We start from the raw sequence: 17,518 nt of genomic DNA, 5'->3' as shown, positions 1-17,518 counted from the left end.
AGGCATTTGATGAAATCTGCTATCAATTCATCATTAAAAAAAAAAAACAACTCTTAACAAACCAGGAAGAAGGAAACTTCTTTAATCTCTTAAATAGTATCCACAAACAAACCTGTAACAAGCACAATTCTTTTTTTCTGAGGCAGGGCCTCGTTCTGTTGCCCAGACTGGAATGTAGTGGTGCAGCCTTGACTTCCCGGGCTCAACTGATCCTCCCACTTCAGCCTTCTGAGTGGCTGGGACCACAGGTGCACGCCATCACATCTGGCTAGCTTTTTTTTTCTTTTCTGTCTTAGAGATGGGGGTCTCACAATGTTGCCCAGGCTGGTCTTGAACTCCTGAGCTCAAGCGATCCTCCTACCTTGGCCTCTCAAAGTGCTGGGATTACAGGTGTGGACCACTGCACCCAGCTAAACATAATTCTTAATGGTAAAACATTGAAAGAATTTTCTCATTTAACTACTAGGTCCTAACTAGTACAGGTTTAAAAAAAAATGGAAAGATTAGAGAAAAAGAAACAATTGTAATCACCTCAGAAAAAAAGTCATTATCTATGTAGAAATTCCAAACTGCATTATATACGTCATTAGACTTACTAAGAATTTAGCTGGGTGAAGAAGAATGTGCAAAAACCAGTTGCCTTTCTATACCTTCATGACAAGTACATAGTAAATTTGATTACAAAAATATTCTGTATACATATAGTGCATACAAAAGCATGAAAAATTTTTTCAGGTAACTAGAAATAAGTCTAGTAAAAAATGGGCAAAATATTTACTAAAAACTTATAAAAACATCCAAAGATACTTGTAAAGGCCTAAATAATTAGGGAGCTATAATGGCTATGGATTAGAAAACCTACTGTCATAAATATACAATTCTCTCTAAATTGAGCTATTAAATTAAACTAATTCCAAAGTCTCCAGAAGTTTTCTGTGCAACTTGACAAGTTGATTTGAAAATTTACATGAAAGTTCAAAGGCCCAGCACAAGCCATGGCAACCCAAAGGGCAGGATACAGAGAAGGATCCACCTTACGTATAATGAAGCTACAACAATGACCAGACAGTGACAATCACATGGGACGGGCACGATGGCCAATGGAACGAAATAGGAAGCTCAGAAACACCTGCGGACATTTGGTTGATGACAAAGGTGGCACTGTGGAGCAACAGGGCAAAGAATCTTTTCAGCGTTTGATGCTGGGACAATTGAATATCCCACGGGGAAAATTATACTGGCTCCCTCATACCATACACACATAAAACAGTCCATTCTAGGTGGGCCTTTAGGTTTCAGTGTGAAAGACAGCACACAAGAGCTTTTAGAAGATGATTTGGGAGACTACCTTCGTGATCCTGGAGAAGGGAAAGGTTTCTTAAACTAGACATAGAAAGTACTGTCCATAAAGGAAACGACTTCTACTTTCTATTACTTTAAAATGAAGAACTTCTGTTTATCAAAAGACATCATGAAGAGAAAGCGAACAAAATCACAGCTTGGGAGAAGATTTCTGCAACACGTATAACCAAGAAAAAGACTTGTAACCATAATATATAAAGAAATATTATTAAGAAAAAGACCATCCAATAAAAAAGAAGGAATTTCACATACACTTCACAAAAGAGAAAAGCTGAATGACGAATAGACAAATAAAAAGATGTCTAAACTCATTAGTAATGAAGGACATGCAACTTAAACTCACAAGGTGACATCATTTACCAGCAACCATTCTGCCAAAGATATGAAGTCGGGCAGCACTAAGTATTGGTGTATGGAACCACAGGGCTCTTGGGCGCTGCTGATGGGAGTGGAAACTAACACAACCCCTTCGAAAACCAGTTTGGAAGTATTTGGTAAAGTTGAAGATACGCACATCCTATGGCCTAACCATTTCACTCATAGAGAAATCCTTGAGCGTGTGCACCAGGAGCCCTGTAAAAACTATTTACAAGCGCTGTTCATAATAGCCAAAACCTGAAAACAACCTACGTATCTATTCACAGTAGACTAAGTAAGGAAATCTTAGTGCATTTACACAATAAATACTATTCATTCATGCAAACCAACGAGTCACTGCTGTGTGCAACAAGGAGGAGCCTCAGGAAAGGGATGTTAAGCCATGAACGCAAGCAGCATAAGGACGTATTCAGTCTGATTCCATTTTCTACTACAAGTTTAAAACAGGCAAAACACAATTGTTATTATTTAGGAGTACACGCTGGGGGCAGTGGCTCAGGCCTGTAATCCCAGTACTTTGGGAGGCCGAGGCGGGTGGATCGCTTGAGCTCAGGAGTTTGAGCCCAGCCTGGCCAACGTGGTGAAACCCCATCACTACGAAAAATACAAAAATTAGCTGGGCATGATGGCACATGCCTGTGCTCCCAGTACTCGGGAGGCTGAAGTGGAAGGATCCATTGAGCTGGGAGGTTGAGAATGCAGTGAGCTGCGATTGTACCACTGCACTCAAGCCTGGGTGATAAGGCTGAGGCCCTGTCTCAAAAAAAAAAAGAAAAAAGAAAAAAAAGAAAAAAGCACAATATACGTGGTATAGAAACATGAGAGAATGATTAACATAAAATTTAGAATGGTGATTAACCTGTCAGGAGAGAGGCAAAAGGACAGGATACAGAGAAAAGTCATTGGCAATATTACACGGAAAATCCATATACATAGGAAATACATATACATGTTGAAGATATGTGTAAGTATATATGTATAAATAAATCTACACAGGAAATTCACAGGTAATATTAATGTTCTTTTTCCTAAACTAACAATAGGCAAACACATACGTTCACTGGATGATTTTAGATATATTTAATAAATATTCATTTGATTTTATTCAATATTTAATAACAATTCTAAAGGACTCTAAAATACCATATTTGAACACACTTTAGTAGTATCGGTAGTAACAGTCATAGAAATATGAGTTTCTACCAATTATTAGGTGATTACCAGATACAATGCCTCAAATGCACTAGCTAAATCAATTCTGACCACAACCCTCTGAGATGGATATTTTATTATTCACATTTTGTAGATGAGGAAATGAAACTCAGAGATTTAGTGACTTGCTCAAGGTCACACAACTTAAAAGTGAAGGATTTGGAGTTCTAAACTAGACTTGTCCCATTGTAAGACTGTGCTCTCAACCACTACAAAAAAGCCTTCCTCGTTCCTTTCCTTCCATACTGGACTAACCCTATAACACTTCCAAAAATGCCTGCTTCTCCAGAGTAGTGAGCTTATTTGGGGGGTTCCCTGAAGAAAGAATTCCTGATTCTCACAAATCCCTACAGTTAGAAACATCTTCTCAATTGTTGATTCTACTGTTGTCTCGGCCCTGCTTGGAGTGACAAAGTAGCTGAGTTGGTACCTCTCAGCTTAGAACTTTTTGGACCCTGTTAAGCTTATTCAAAGTACTTAAACAGCAAGATTTAGCATTTCATGGTGACAGGAAGGTAACACTGGAGGGACCAGCTGTTCCTCCAAGGGCCTTCAGCTGTCTCCTCTGGTAACTGCCCAACAGGTGGATGGAGCTGACCCTCACGGAGGGAAGGTTTCACCTCCATCAAGGCCTGACTACCCATTAACTATGTCCTCCACTCCCAGTGTTCAGGAGTCTACAGTTCTGCTGCAGACAAGCTTGTCACAAACAAACAGATAACACTACATGGCAGTTGCAACAAGTGCCCACTTAATCTTGTTTAGGTTGGTGTTGAAATGTTTTAGCCAGGCTGGGAAGAAACCATGGGATCCACTGATTACATCTGGCCCCAACTTTTAATAAAGTATTCTTGGGAAGAAGTTTCCCATTGCAAAGAAATACAAATATTTAAAAAGCAAACAAGTCACGGACTGCTCTCAGACCTGCTGCCATATGCTTTGCTTTTTTGAGCTTATGGCTTAACATTAAAATAACAGCCTTGCATTCCTCAAATATCTCTACTGCTGTTCCTTACTTCTACTACTTGAAAAGGCTGTCAGCTGCTGTCACTTGGAGGCATTACCATATTAGCCACCACTGTTTACTGCTTACCATGTGGTATGGCTATTAGCTTAATAAGCCTCCTCTTGGATGATACCCTAGGCTATGGACGCAGGAACCACACCCTGGAGTCCAATGCCTAATGAAAGAGCGTGTGTGTGTGTGTGTGTGTGTGTGTGTGTGTGTGTGTGTTCTAGGGTGAGACAGGGAATGACGCTTTATAAATATTGATGAGAGACACTGAATTCAATTGTATCGGGTTGTATTTATCGATGGTTAAAAGATCACCTATTTTTTAAAGTGCTTTAACCATTTTAAGGATAAACAGCTTGGGGTAAAATCCAGAAATATAGGTGGTGTACAAAAGAGCAAGTTTGAGATCTGCAAGAAGTAAAACACTGCAGCAAAGCTCTTTAATTCACTCTGCATAAATAGCTGAGCCTACAAAAGAAAGCTCTAGTCAGAGGTTTCCTGGATTATAACAAGAATTCTCTCGATGGGGAGAAGTGCCCTTTTCACTTGAAGACAAAGAAATGTTTGTAATGGAAATGTGTGAACCAATTGTCCAAGGAGAGCTGCTGAAAAGCACTGATTAAAACCCAGTGAGGTGATGAGGCAGTGAAATAAAGCCAGAGCTGACCCACTTAGGTTGTGGCTGCACTTACTTCTGAAAGGGAAGAGAGCAACCCTGGGCCACCTTCTCCATTCTTTCCCTTCTCCCCAACCCCAAGCAGTCCCTGCCCCATTACTGACCCTGCAACTCCGTAGACAATCAGAACCTTCCAGCGTGCAGGAATGTTTACTATTTCTGGCCATTGTGTACTGGTTACTAAGCTACCGGCACTGAGGATGAAATGGTAACCCAGTAGCCCAAAACACAAAGTCCTTCTCAACAAAGCCTAACCAACAGGCAATGGATTACAGTGATTCAGAGGAAAGATAAGAAGGTAGGTAGATGACTCTAGCATATGACAGTTTACAGTGATAGTTCTTAGGGGATGTATAATACTGATTGTTCAAGAACTTCCATTTCCTAGAGAGTAAAACTAAGACACAGAGAGGGAAGGTATCTTGATCACAGTCACCTAAAATAGGAGAATCACCGAGACCTAGTGGAACAAGCCCTCAGTAACTCAGGACAAAAAAGCTATAACGCCCTGTTTCCCAAATTTCACCCATTGGAGTTTAACATCACTTTTGCCATATCCAAGTATATCTGTGTTAGTATTTACTTAATATTTTTCTTTAAATTGACTTGGAAATATCTTAATAGCCCCCTGAGCAATAATTTTCATCAAATCACTACATTCTAATATACATTTAAGAATGTGTAACTAGGCCGGGCACGGTGGCTCATGCCTGTAATCCCAGCACTTTGGGAGACTGAGCAGGGCAGACCACGAGGTCAGGAGTTCAAGACCAGCCTGACCAACATGGTGAAACCCCATCTCTACTAAAAATACAAAAAATTAGCTGGGTGTGGTGACAGGTGCCTGTAGTCCCAGCTACTAGGGAAGCTGAGGCAGGAGAATCGCTTGAACCCGGGAGGTGGAGGTTGCAGTGAGCTGAAACCATGCCACTGCACTCCAGCCTGGGCAACAGAGTGAGATTCCATCTCAAAAAAAAAAAAAGGAACTTATAACTACTAAAAGTGTTCATCCACAGTCCATTTAAAGTTGTCTCATGTGCTCCAATGGTACACATTGGGAAAGAGTGGATAAAGTATTTTAAATAAATAAGGATGACCTAACACTACGTTAGGATGACCTAACAGCTTTTTTTTTTTTTTTTGAGATGGAATCTTGCTCTGTTGCCCAGGCTGGAATGCAGTGCAGTGGTACGATCTCGGCTGACTGCAACCTCCGCCTACCAGGTTCAAGCAATTCTCCTGCCTCAGCCTCCCGAGTAGCTGGGACTACAGGCGCCCGCCACTACACCTAGCTAATTTTTGTATTTTCAGTAGAGACAGGGCTTCACCATATTGTCCAGGTTGGTCTTGGACTCCTGACCTCAGGTGATCCACCCACCTTGGCCTCCCAAAGTGTTGGGATTATAGACGTGAGCCACTACGCCCAGCCCTAAGTTGGTTTTTAATATCAGGAAAAAATCACAGTAAAGGGAATTTTATATTATTGACTGCCAGGGTATCTGTGAGGGGCTTAGACAGATTGGCGAGAAGGCAGGGGAAGAAGTAAATTTAATAACTTCCAAGTAAGGGAAAACTGAAGCCCAGGATCACTTACATGAAATTTTCTGGGTATTCGCTCAGGGCCATGTCAATGATGTTCAGAGCGTCATGGTAATGCTTCTGTGCTGACAGCAGGAGGGCAAGGAGGTGCAGGGAGTTGGCATCATCACCTTGAAGCTGAAGAGCTTGGCGGACATACCCCAGAGCCTCTGGGATCTGGTTTAAAACAAAACCAAAAAAGGTTTTACACACACGCACGCGCACACACACACACACACACATAAAAGAAGCCATCATTTCAATGTCTGATTCTCTTTAAATATCAAGTTGTTTCACATTGTGCCTCATTCGCATTTTAAGCCAAGTCTTTATGGCAGCCCCAGGATATTAACCACAAATATGAAAACGGAAGCCACCTTCAAGAGACATTCTGAGTGACAGAGTGATACAGGAGACCCTGTTTCTCTACATAGCTGCCAATGCTGCTCCACGTCTTTCCCTTCTCCCCAAGTAAACACTTTCTCATTCCGTCCACAAAACTGATCTCCTTCTGATTATGCTCATGATGATTTTGCTGTAAGTGGAGACACATACAAAGTGTCAGAGGTTTTTAGTGGAATTAAACTGCCTTAGCTTAACTGTTCTCATTTTTCCAAGTATTACTGAAATTAAAGTGCTTAATAAGTTATAAAACCTTTGGCAGAGTTTTCCAAGTGATCAGAGGCCTGTGGTTCTTTGCAGGTTCCTTTGTCTTGGACCTCCATTAGATATCAAGGAAACATGCCAAAACAGTAAACAACAAACAAAAGGCCCCACACCTTTCCAAACTACAGCCCAAAATAAGTTGATTGAGAAACAAATTGCAATGCTACATGCAAAGCAGATGTGTCCAGATTCATGTAGGACCAGACACAACCTGAACCTTTAAATGCAACAGCTGTTCGAGACTTTCTTCAAAATCATCCAAGCACAAGGGTTGATAAAATGCACACACAATGGGTATTTGACACCCTGGATTCCATGCAGGTTTGGCAGTAACCAGGGAGGATTAGAACCCGAAGCTAGATTTTGAAATAGAGCTCTGGACTGAAGCATTCTTACACAACCATCCCACAGATGCCTTCCCGTCTTGCTCCAACTCCAGTCCTCTGTGGGGCCTCTTCTTAGCTCTCCCGCTTTTTCCCAAACTCTCAGTGACCTCCCTCCATAGTAGAAGGCCATGACTTCTCTTCCCAAACCAATTACTTTTCCTCAATGAACTTCTTTTCTTGATGGATTTAGGTTATAACTGCTGGCTGGTGGAGGCTTTCTGCTTTGGAACCATAAAATCATGGCTCTCATGGTTGGAAGGGAGACCATCCACCCCAATCCTTTAGTTACAGGGAGGAAGCTTAAGTCCAGGGAGGTAAAATGGCTTGGGCAAGGTCACCCAGCTATGAGTGTCTGACAAGAGAGTGATTCCTGTCCATCCTCTCCCCCTGGTCAAACCGCCCCCCCCACCCCGGGGAGGCAGGGAAGCACTCCCTCGGAGCTCTGGTGTTCTGACACCACATGCCCACAAAGGCTGCTGCCACACCCACAGGGCTCCATTTACTCATCCCTCCCCAGGTGACAGCCTACTATGTGAACAGCACTCAACCCGGTATTGACAGGTGGGTTGAAAGGCACAGCATAGGCATGATGTTGATTTGCAGGGATGACCAGGGCAACCAGGGACAAACTGATACAGGGATCAAAATGATGCCTTGAAGGAATTCAAAGCTGGTTCCTTCATTTAGCGAGTATTCCTGAGTGCTGAACACATGCCAGGCAGCATTCCAAGTGCCAGGGTAAAGCAATGACAACGACGGGCATGGGTTCCTGGAACCTACAGTGCAGTGAGAAAGATACTGAACAAGAAAGCGGGGCAAAAGGAAGAAGTACAGGCTGCTACAGGAGGAAGGCTTCATGGAGAAGGTGAGAGAAGCTGTTGGTGTAGGGGAGAGATCAGATGGTCAATCAATGCCCCCACCTGCTGCAGAAGCCCAGCTGTGAGCCATAGTCAGGTGACAGGACCTTTACAGGGGCGGTATCTTGGTTTCCTCAGTCCCTAGGTTGCCAATGGAAGCCACTTCTCAATGCCATTCCCAAGCAACCAGGAAGACAGGTGCATACCTCAGCCCAGGCCTGCCAGGGGAATGGCATGTCTACAGAGCTGACCTTTGAATCACCCTCCCAGTCAGCACTCAGGAATGTGCTGGGGTTACCACCAGTGTCTTGCACCTGGTGGGTGGGCAGGCATGTGGCCAACATCCCCAGAACAGCTGGGAGAGGATAGGAGGGTTTCAGGAATGGCAGAGGCAACATCTAAAAGCTGCCTTGGGGAAGATGAAGGCCGGCAAAACTTGCCCCTCATGCAAGGAGATAGTGTTAAGTCCTCTTTTTCGAGTAGCCACAGTGGAAAACTGTTCATGTCTTCCACGTATTGTAAAGGACCTGGTTCTTTTGTCTCTGCCTGCTGGCATCTTCCTGCCAATCAATGACACCCTTATGATAACCAGACCCCAATCAGTGGCTAAATCCCCACCATGCAGCTCAGCACTGGGTTCTGCTACCTGGTTCCTGTTGGCAAGGGACAAAGGCTCTTTGATGACTCCTGGGTTCAGGGTATATGCCATGTGCTGCTCCCCAAGTTGCCATCTGACCCTAGCTTGGGCCCTCCAGCTGTGTGGATTTAATGTCCAACAGCAGAGCCTGGAACTGCTGTGTCTTCACAGCTGATGCTCAAACCAACCAAAACAACAGGCTCTTTGCTGAAACCTCTGAGAAGGGTTCCTGGCTCCAGGTCAGCCTCAATGGAATAAAGGAAGATCACCTACCATTTCAAACTGAAGAGCTGAAGGAGTTGTATCAAGATATAGAGTGCAGTAAGCATAGGAAACACCAGAGAAACTGACCTGTCTGGAGATGGCAAGTTGCAGAGCCAGGTAGAAAGCTGCTTGGTGATCTGTGGGTGACAGGCTGTGGGCCCTGAAAAAGTATTTATGGCTATTAGTACATGGAGAGGAGGCCATTTTTACTTTCCCTATCAAACAAGTCTTTTCCACATTTGCATTCTTATACTAAGGCCCCATATTTATTTAACTACGTAATGCTTCATTTAAACTCTTCTTCTTTGTCCACCTACACACATAAACAGTTTCCCTCTTACCAGTGTGTAAAGGTACAGAACAGGAGCGCGTTTTGTCTAGCATCTAAAATGGCAGCCGCAGCTTGTCGGCTTTGCAGAGGGCCTCGAGGTGAAGAATCCACAGGCCCTGAGGCCTGATCTCCCAGCAGATGGGCCTCTGTGTCATGCTGGGACACAGTGAAGCCATGTGTGCACTTGGCAAGGCGATGGCTGCTTTGGTTAAGTTTGGCTCGGCCTTCCTTAATGCTACTTTATCCAAATTTCTAGATTTCAGAGAAACCATATGAAAATCAAAGACCCAGCTTTGCTTATAAAATGAGGTTTTGGTTTTTGGTGAAAAAAGGGAAGAGAAAGACACTCATTCAGTCTTTTGAAGCTTCTACAAAATTCCATGCCATTCACTGATTTATTCCAGATAACTGTGATGTGTAAGAGTGTGGTGAGACACCAGGCTCAGTTTTAAGAACTGACATCAGACAGGAAGGGACCATACTGGCCTCCTAGCTGATTGCAAATGTGGTCTTCTCTGCTTCTACGTGGAAGTCATTTTTATTTCAGCATCAGCAACTCAAAATGTGACTACGTACAAGACATAATTCTGTGTTTAACAGTCTGCTGGGAAGAGAAAAACAAACTTCTACTTTCTTTGAAAGGCACCATGGAGCAGACTAATTAGGTGGGATCCAGATAGTAAACAAAACTTCATGCTGTTCTGTCAACATTCTGTGATTAAAGGAGGCTCTTCTACCAGCAGAAAACAAATTTGAGATGAAAAAGAAAACCAAATCATTATGGATTCAACTGTAGCAAACAGGCCAAAGATGGCTTTCTACAGTAATAAGGTCTTTTAATTGAATTGTCTGCTGCAGGGAAGGGAGCCAATAAGCCTCCCAGGTGTTTGCCATCCAGAAAATACGCTAAGTCCACTAATTTAGGGTACTGTTTATGCAAACGTAGTAGCTCATGTGCAGGTCCAGGGTAAGGCAAAGCTAATCTCTGTCCTTATATTAATCTTAAGAGCAAAGCACCTAGACTTTCATTCCAGGGGAATCTTCACTTGGCCTCAAGACATAGCCTTAGGACCTTTCTTAGCTTAGTTGAAGAGGCTGAAGCTGATATTGCCTGTATTATCCTTTTACATGTCTTATTTCTCTCTCTTTTTTTTTTTTTTGTGAGACAGGGTCTCACTCTATCACCCAGGCTGGAGTGAAGTGGCATGATCACTGCTCATTGCAGCCTCAACCTCCCAGGGCCCAAGCGATCCTCCCATCTCAGCCTCCCAAGGAGCTGGGACCACAGGCGTGCTCCCCACGCCCAGCTAACTTATAAATTTTTTTGTAGACATGGGGTTTCGACATGTTATCCAGGCTAGTCTAGAACTACTGGGATCAAGTGATCCTCCCACTTTGGCCTCCCAAAACGCTGGGATTACAGGCATGAGCCACCACGCGCAGCTACTAAATGTCTTATTTCTAAGGTCCACTTCGTATATAGCAACTTTTAAAATTTTACAAACACTGGCTTTCCATGAATTTGTACATCAAAGAATATTTTTCTTTGGTGTTTATAACAGTGAGATTGAAAAATCATGGTTTCTCTTTCTTATAATTATTCAGGAAAAAGAATACACAATTATGAAGAAATTTTTTGATTTATTTTACCTTCTTTCACAAATAATAAAGTTTATACAACCCTCAAAAAGAATTTCTTAGAGTTCAATTCATATTCTTCACAAATAAACCAAGTCATGGTTGCCTCTATGCAATACCAACCAACTGAAGGGCTGGCAATGATCTTTTGAGTTGAGGGTGTGCATAAAGATAGTTCTGGCTAAAGACCCCATGCTGGCCTCATCAAATGATTTTTCTCTGTTAACCACAGCACTGTGAAAGGAATAAACCAGCAGTGCTAGAGATCTTGGAATTTCTGGAGTGCATTAGGGCAACATCTGAAGGATTTCCAACTTGGCTAATGATGCATATTCAACTGCCAAATTTCTAATGAGGCACAACTGAAACATACATATTTTAAAAACCTTATTTCTACAATTTGGCTAATGAATTCAACTGACCACTTTACCCACTGAAGGAAAAAAGGAAATAAGGAAAATGCCAAACAAAACAAGAAAAAGCTCCCTGTGTTGATCTCCAGTATATGCTGAAATATTTGCTTCCCACAGAGCAACTTCAGCAGCTAAGCTTCCTGTGGGAAAGCCCCTTTGGTATGCCACAGGCAACTCGCGGGACAGAAATCCTCAGGCAAGGCAGGTGAGAGAAAGGACATCAACAATCAGAAGAACTGCAAGCCTTCTGAAGTCTGTACATGAATCTAAAGCAGCCTCATAAACCCTGTGCCCATATACTGAATACCTGGCTATACTGCTCAGAAATACCTAAAAGACCTAAAAATGTCACCACAGGGATGCTCACAAAATGCTTCCCTTATCTCAAAGCACCTCCACATGATTAATTCAGTTTCTCTCCCATGAAGAAAAGCCCACTCATCCTTTTATCCACTTACCCACCCATCCACCCATCCAACCACCCACCCATCCACCTATCCATCCATCCACCATCCAACCATCCACCCACCCATCCATCCACCATCCATCCATCCATCTATCCATCCACATTATGCAGTATCTACAATATGACACCAGGCCCTGTGCTAACTTCTGGGGAGCATGGAGATGAATCATGCTAGTGCCTTTCCTTGATGAGCTCCCACCCCCACTCCAGAGGGAGAGACCCGAAATGACCATCATGACAGTGCAGTGGGAGCAGTGCCCAGAGATAGGCATGCTGGGCTGCTACTGGAAAGCATCACATGGTCGCATGGGCTTCCCAGATCACCTGGCTAGAACCCAAGGATGTTGTGGCATCTACCCCAGGGCTCTCCTAGATTCCATTTCCAACATTCTCCAGAGCTAAACCAAGAATATAGAGCAGGCTGATCAATGCTGACCCTAGTCCATAAGGCACATATCTTGTAACAATAATAACTACAATTTGTGAAGTTATCAACTATTAAGCTTCTTGTCCAAAAACAGCCAGCAAATGAGAAAAAGCCAGAAGTGGAGTGGAAAGCACGTGGTTGCAAAGCCCGTTCTTTGTACACCCTCACCTTGCTGCCTTATTTAGCCAATTCTCCTCGAATTCCCCTTCAGTCTGATTACAGGGGCCACTGGATTCGTGCATTAAGTTTTTTTAAAACTGCAAACCCTGGTTAAATCTATTGCTCAGGAATCTCTCGTTAGTTACACACAGAGGGTGACCAACTTGTCCTGGTCTGTCCAGGATGTTCCTGATTTTAGGATTGAAAGTCCCATGTTCTGGGAAACCACTCAGTCCTCAAGAGATTGGGATGGCTCATCACCCTATATGCACAAATCATACCACACTTAAACTCAAGTTAGGAGAGAAAGGGGAAAACAAAGCAAGATTGTGTACCCTATGCTACAATGAGTGATAAACACAAACACTACCATGCCACCCCTGCCTCCTGGAGCACCAGGCTTTATGTATACTGTGGGCCATGCAATGAAAGGCGCTCTCAACTGTGTTCAGGATTGCTTTTCTCAGTAGGATGTGAGAGCCTGCAGAAGAAGCAACTCAGATCAATTCAGCATCTTCAGAAGCTTTGCAAACAATATTGTGTTCTTCTTCACTATACTTTTGTACAGGGCAAATGAATTGGTTCAGCTGCTTGGGTTGAGCTTATGAGTGTAGGAACAGCTGAGGGTCTCACATTCAGATGCAGCCGCCCAACCTGGATGTCTTCAAAAATCACCTCTTTGGATCCACTAGAGAACAAACATTTCTGAATTATGGTTCCAGTCATAATTAAGAGTTAACTTTCTTGTGCTATATCTGCAACCCCATCCCTTCTTGAATTGTGTTTTCTTTTTAAACAAAAAATGCAAAACATTAGTATAAACAGAATTGTGGGGAGGATATTTAAAATACATAGTAGAGAAAGTACTTCTCATCAAAGTAGTTTTAAATTATCCATTTACATTTAAGAAGTAATACAAATCATTTTTATTTACTTAAAATCTTTCCCTTAAAGATTTTTGTTAGGATTGCAATTCACTAGAATAGTCCTAGTTACTGTGTACTTGAAACAAAACGAAAAACATTCCTTTGAAAAACATTCTATATTTCACACAACTTCTAATTTAGGTTAGCCTTCTGCAATATCATCAGTTAGGTTAGTGGGATTTTATTACTCTTTATTCCCATATGAACTAATTTTTTTTTTTTTTTTTTTTTTTTTGAGACGGAGTCTCGCTCTGTCGCCCAGGCTGGAGTGCAGTGGCACAATCTCAGCTCACTGCAAGCTCCGCCTCCTGGGTTCACGCCATTCTCCTGCCTCAGCCTCCAGAGTAGCTGGGACTACAGGCGCCCGCCACCTCGCCCGGCTAGTTTTTTCTATTTTTTTTAGTAGAGACGGGGTTTCACTGTGTTAGCCAGGATGGTCTCGATCTCCTGACCTCGTGATCCGCCCGTCTCGGCCTCCCAAAGTGCTGGGATTACAGGCTTGAGCCACCGCGCCTGGCCATGAACTAATATTTTAAAAATCTCTTTGAATTTAAACTTAAGCAAAAGACGAACAAAAAAGAATTCGGGCCAATGGAGCAGCTGTTACATAACATGAAGTTATACTGGCAGCTCAAGGCAGACCACCACTGTGGCTGTTTTTAGAGAGCCAGTAAGATGTGCTGATTTAAGAAAAGTGAAACAGATGTAATGACCACTTTCTTAAGCATCCATGTGTGGGTTTTACAAACTAGGACTGGAGAATTTAAAACTCCAAATCATTTGAAATGGAAATGCTTTCCACACTCCGTGCTGAAGAACATCAACAAAAGCTTAGCACAGAGACAGGAGATCTGTTTGCAGATGTCAGTTGGTACTTTTTATCATTACCCAGACTGGGGCTGGCAACCTGAAGTAGCTACCGGCAAGGCTGCTAGGAAACAGAAATGAGACGGAAGAGTTTCAGACTCACCGAAACCAGTGATCATGATTTCATGAAAAAAGGCACATGGACACCATGATAAATCGGTAGGCAGCCCCCGTTCTAAGGAAAGAGTCTAACAAAGCTTGTCAGGTATTAGGAAGGCCTCATGAAATGTTCACGTAAGTATCTAACTTTCTAATACAATTCCAAGAAATCAGAACTCAGATATATTTAAAGTGACAGCATCAATACCAATTCTAGATTTCACATTATGGGGCTATACTTCCAGATAATTTCATTTTTCTGATTATACCTGTAATGAGAACAAAATGAGGGCAATGTAGTATGGTGGGGCAGGAGAAACTGGGTTAGAGTCAGGAGACCCTGACCGCATACTGACTTCAACAGCTGCGGGACCGGCAGCTCCTGTAACTCCTGTGCCTCAGTCCCTGACCTGCAAGGGACATATTGTCTGTCTGTCTTCCTTACTTGTGTGTGGTAAGCAACAAATTAAATAAGGGATGTGAAGGCACACTGTGATGCTCGAGCATTTTACAATTGCAAGGCCTTCTCCTAATTTCCTGAGAGGCACAATGACAGAGAGAAGCACATAGTGTTATGGAACAAGGTGGGGGCGGGGAGTTTGGGGCTCACTGTCTTCACTCAATATTTCAGAGACTTCCTGGAATCGGCCTTCTCATTCCTTAATACAAAAACCTGCAGCTTAACATGTTAAAAAAAAAAAAAAAGCTAGAAAAGAATAATCTCCTCTGTAGATGATGACAAATGTCTTTAATAAAGGACTCATCTCCCTCGGCATACAAAGTATCTATCTTTTTCGAGCTGAAGTCACTTCATTAGGAATGAATAAAATGTGCCCAAATGGATAAACAGATTAAGAGTGCAGATTGATATAGCAACAAGTGACGTAGCAGGGTTTGCACGCTGTGTGTTCAGTGCTCAGGACGAAAGACTCTCAGGGGTAAAACACTGTTTACATAATCTTTATAAATATCTCTTCTTTTTATACTCATCATACTTTGGTGTCATTATGTACAGCCGAGTGAAAAGATGAACTCCCACTCACCTCTGAAATGCAAGAAGCGCCTTTCTCTGTAGGACCTCCTGCATCCCTCGCAAAGAAGCTAAGAAAAGGGTTCAATTAGTCAGTGGCATGGGAGATCAGGGAGTTTTTGACAAATACAAAACCCATCACAAAACTTGTGCATTCAACTGGATGAAAAGCAACCATGTCTGAGTGCCTATGTGCCCAGTCCTGCACCAGGCCCTGGAGAAGATAGGAAACAGAGCTACCCCTGAGTGCTTGCACTCATTGGGTGTGACTGTGGAACAATGCCAAGGGGGCAGTGTGAGTTGGGTGGTCACTCTTGGTACTCCCAGGCATATGGGGGCCATTTGCAAAAGACCAGTTGGGAACTCCAGAAGGAGCATGACTGCCCTCTCAAGTGCAGGCATGTAACTCAGGGGAAAGACAAGCTCCATGAGGGTGGGGTGGGAGGGATGCAAGCGCCAGCAGTGTTGATTTTGACAGCCTTCAGAGTTCCTTCTGCCACTGACAAGCTGCAGTGCTGGGCCACCTACACTAGCTTGCTGCCTTGAAAGGCCAGCTTGGTTCACACTGGGCAATGGCCAGGACTTTAACACCTTCAAGTGAACAAGGGATGGAGTAGGCAAACCCAACACTGATCATGGAAAATTAGCTCAAAAGTGTGAGGCCACCTGGCTGTGAGTCAACACTTGCCCTGTGCAGAGCACGTGAGAAATGGCCCCTTAAGCCTGGCTAGGAATGAAAAAGGTACCTTTTACTACGGCAAGAGAAAAAGTCCTGGAGGAAACTGTTTATGGTTGGAACTGCAAGAGGCCGTTACCTAACGCCTCCAACATGGCACCTCCCAGCCTGGCATGAGACTGAGAGCAGTGAAAGGCTGCCAGGGGGTCAATGTGGCTGGAGACCATGGCTAACGTAACTTAGAACAGCAGTGACCCAGCTAGAGAGAACCTCAAAAGGCCCCATCTGACCCATGAATGGAAGGGGAAGCCCCACAGGGTCAAGCAACTCTCTCAAAGTTGTAGGAGTAATGAGGGGTAAAGTCTGAACTAAGCATTTACATAGGTTAATATGTGGCATTAAATTTGCCCTTCACTCAAAGTCTACTATATCAAAAGCTATGTGCTGGGTATTGCCAATGTATCATGTGTATATGGAAAATTAGCAAGTAATCCATATTGAAAAGCAATTAATATGCAAAACTTCCCCAGGACCTTTGATCTTTTAGGGCAGAGAAAAGAATTTGGAGTACTTTGTAAAATAAATTACAACAAAACCATAAAGAAAAAAAGGAAGTATTGTAAAAGTCAGGATAGCATTTCCTCTTAAGGGAGAGAAGGGGGTTTGTGATTGGGAGGGGCACATGGAGGGCTCCCCATGTGGCTGGCAAGGTTCTAGCTTCTGAGCAGGCTAACGGTTACAAGATATTTTGCCTTATACTAATTCAAATTCATTAAATTATCCATTTGTTTCTGAGATTTTTGTTTTGCATTTGTGTTACATTTAACAACAACTTGATAAAAGAATAGTAATAGTTCAGGAAAAGTTTGTTAAACTTTCTGCAAATATCACTGAAAACTTAAGTATACAAGATTTTTTCTTAGCTAGAATCCCATCAATTAGAACTCTAAGCACATCCAAAATCACTGTTTCCAAGACCCCTAGGGGTCTTGTGAGCTGCTGCACTGCACATGTACGCATCTACAAATTAAAATGTGCAAATGGAGAAGGGGCATATCCTGAGCAGTCAAGGAAAGCTTCCTGGAAGTGTCTGGCCGACTCTTCCACATTCCTGTACCTAAGATCCAGCATCCCTTCACACAGGACAGCCCAGACCAAGTGGTAGGACAGGGGCAGGTGCAAGGCTGGGTGGGTGAATCATCCTGCAAAGCCCAGCGAGGTGCCCAGTGCACCACCAGCATAATGTACCTGAATACGAGGCCTGGGAGCCCTGGCACAGGGCCTTCCTCCCTGCCCTCCCATTCTCCCATGAGACCAAACAAAGAAGACAGCAGCACCGGGGCCCCACTGAATGGCACAGCAGAATGCCCTAGCTTCTGCACCCTCCTGAGACAGAAGGGGACTGTGGGAATCCTGCAGTGTAGACTTAGGCAGTCCAGCCCTGCAGCTCAGCGG

General features: G+C 43.3%; 1 protein-coding gene and 1 long non-coding RNA gene across 11 annotated transcripts in view; one reads left to right on the top strand and one right to left on the bottom strand.

Annotated features, from left to right (window-relative positions):
* TTC7B (tetratricopeptide repeat domain 7B) overlaps positions 1–17,518 on the bottom strand; it is a 276,535-nt gene that overhangs the window by 100,543 nt on the left and 158,474 nt on the right. For all 10 annotated transcript variants that reach the window (XM_033191608.1, XM_033191609.1, XM_033191611.1 and 7 more), the window contains 3 exons: positions 15,401–15,458; positions 9,119–9,191; positions 6,238–6,398 (listed from right to left, as the gene is read on the bottom strand). In XM_033191608.1, coding sequence (XP_033047499.1) covers positions 6,238–6,398; positions 9,119–9,191; positions 15,401–15,458 — 292 coding nt within the window. The remainder of the gene's footprint in view (positions 1–6,237; positions 6,399–9,118; positions 9,192–15,400; positions 15,459–17,518) is intronic.
* LOC117071552 lies at positions 4,840–11,052 on the top strand. The gene is made up of 5 exons (XR_004432351.1): positions 4,840–4,941; positions 6,924–7,181; positions 8,939–9,148; positions 9,413–9,569; positions 10,528–11,052. It is a non-coding gene; the product is annotated as an uncharacterized LOC117071552 (long non-coding RNA).

This window comes from Trachypithecus francoisi, unplaced genomic scaffold (assembly GCF_009764315.1).
Source record: "Trachypithecus francoisi isolate TF-2019V2 unplaced genomic scaffold, Tfra_2.0 Lachesis_group3, whole genome shotgun sequence".
Classification (NCBI taxonomy): Eukaryota; Metazoa; Chordata; class Mammalia; order Primates; family Cercopithecidae; genus Trachypithecus; species Trachypithecus francoisi.
This window is presented reverse-complemented; position numbering and strand designations above follow the sequence as displayed.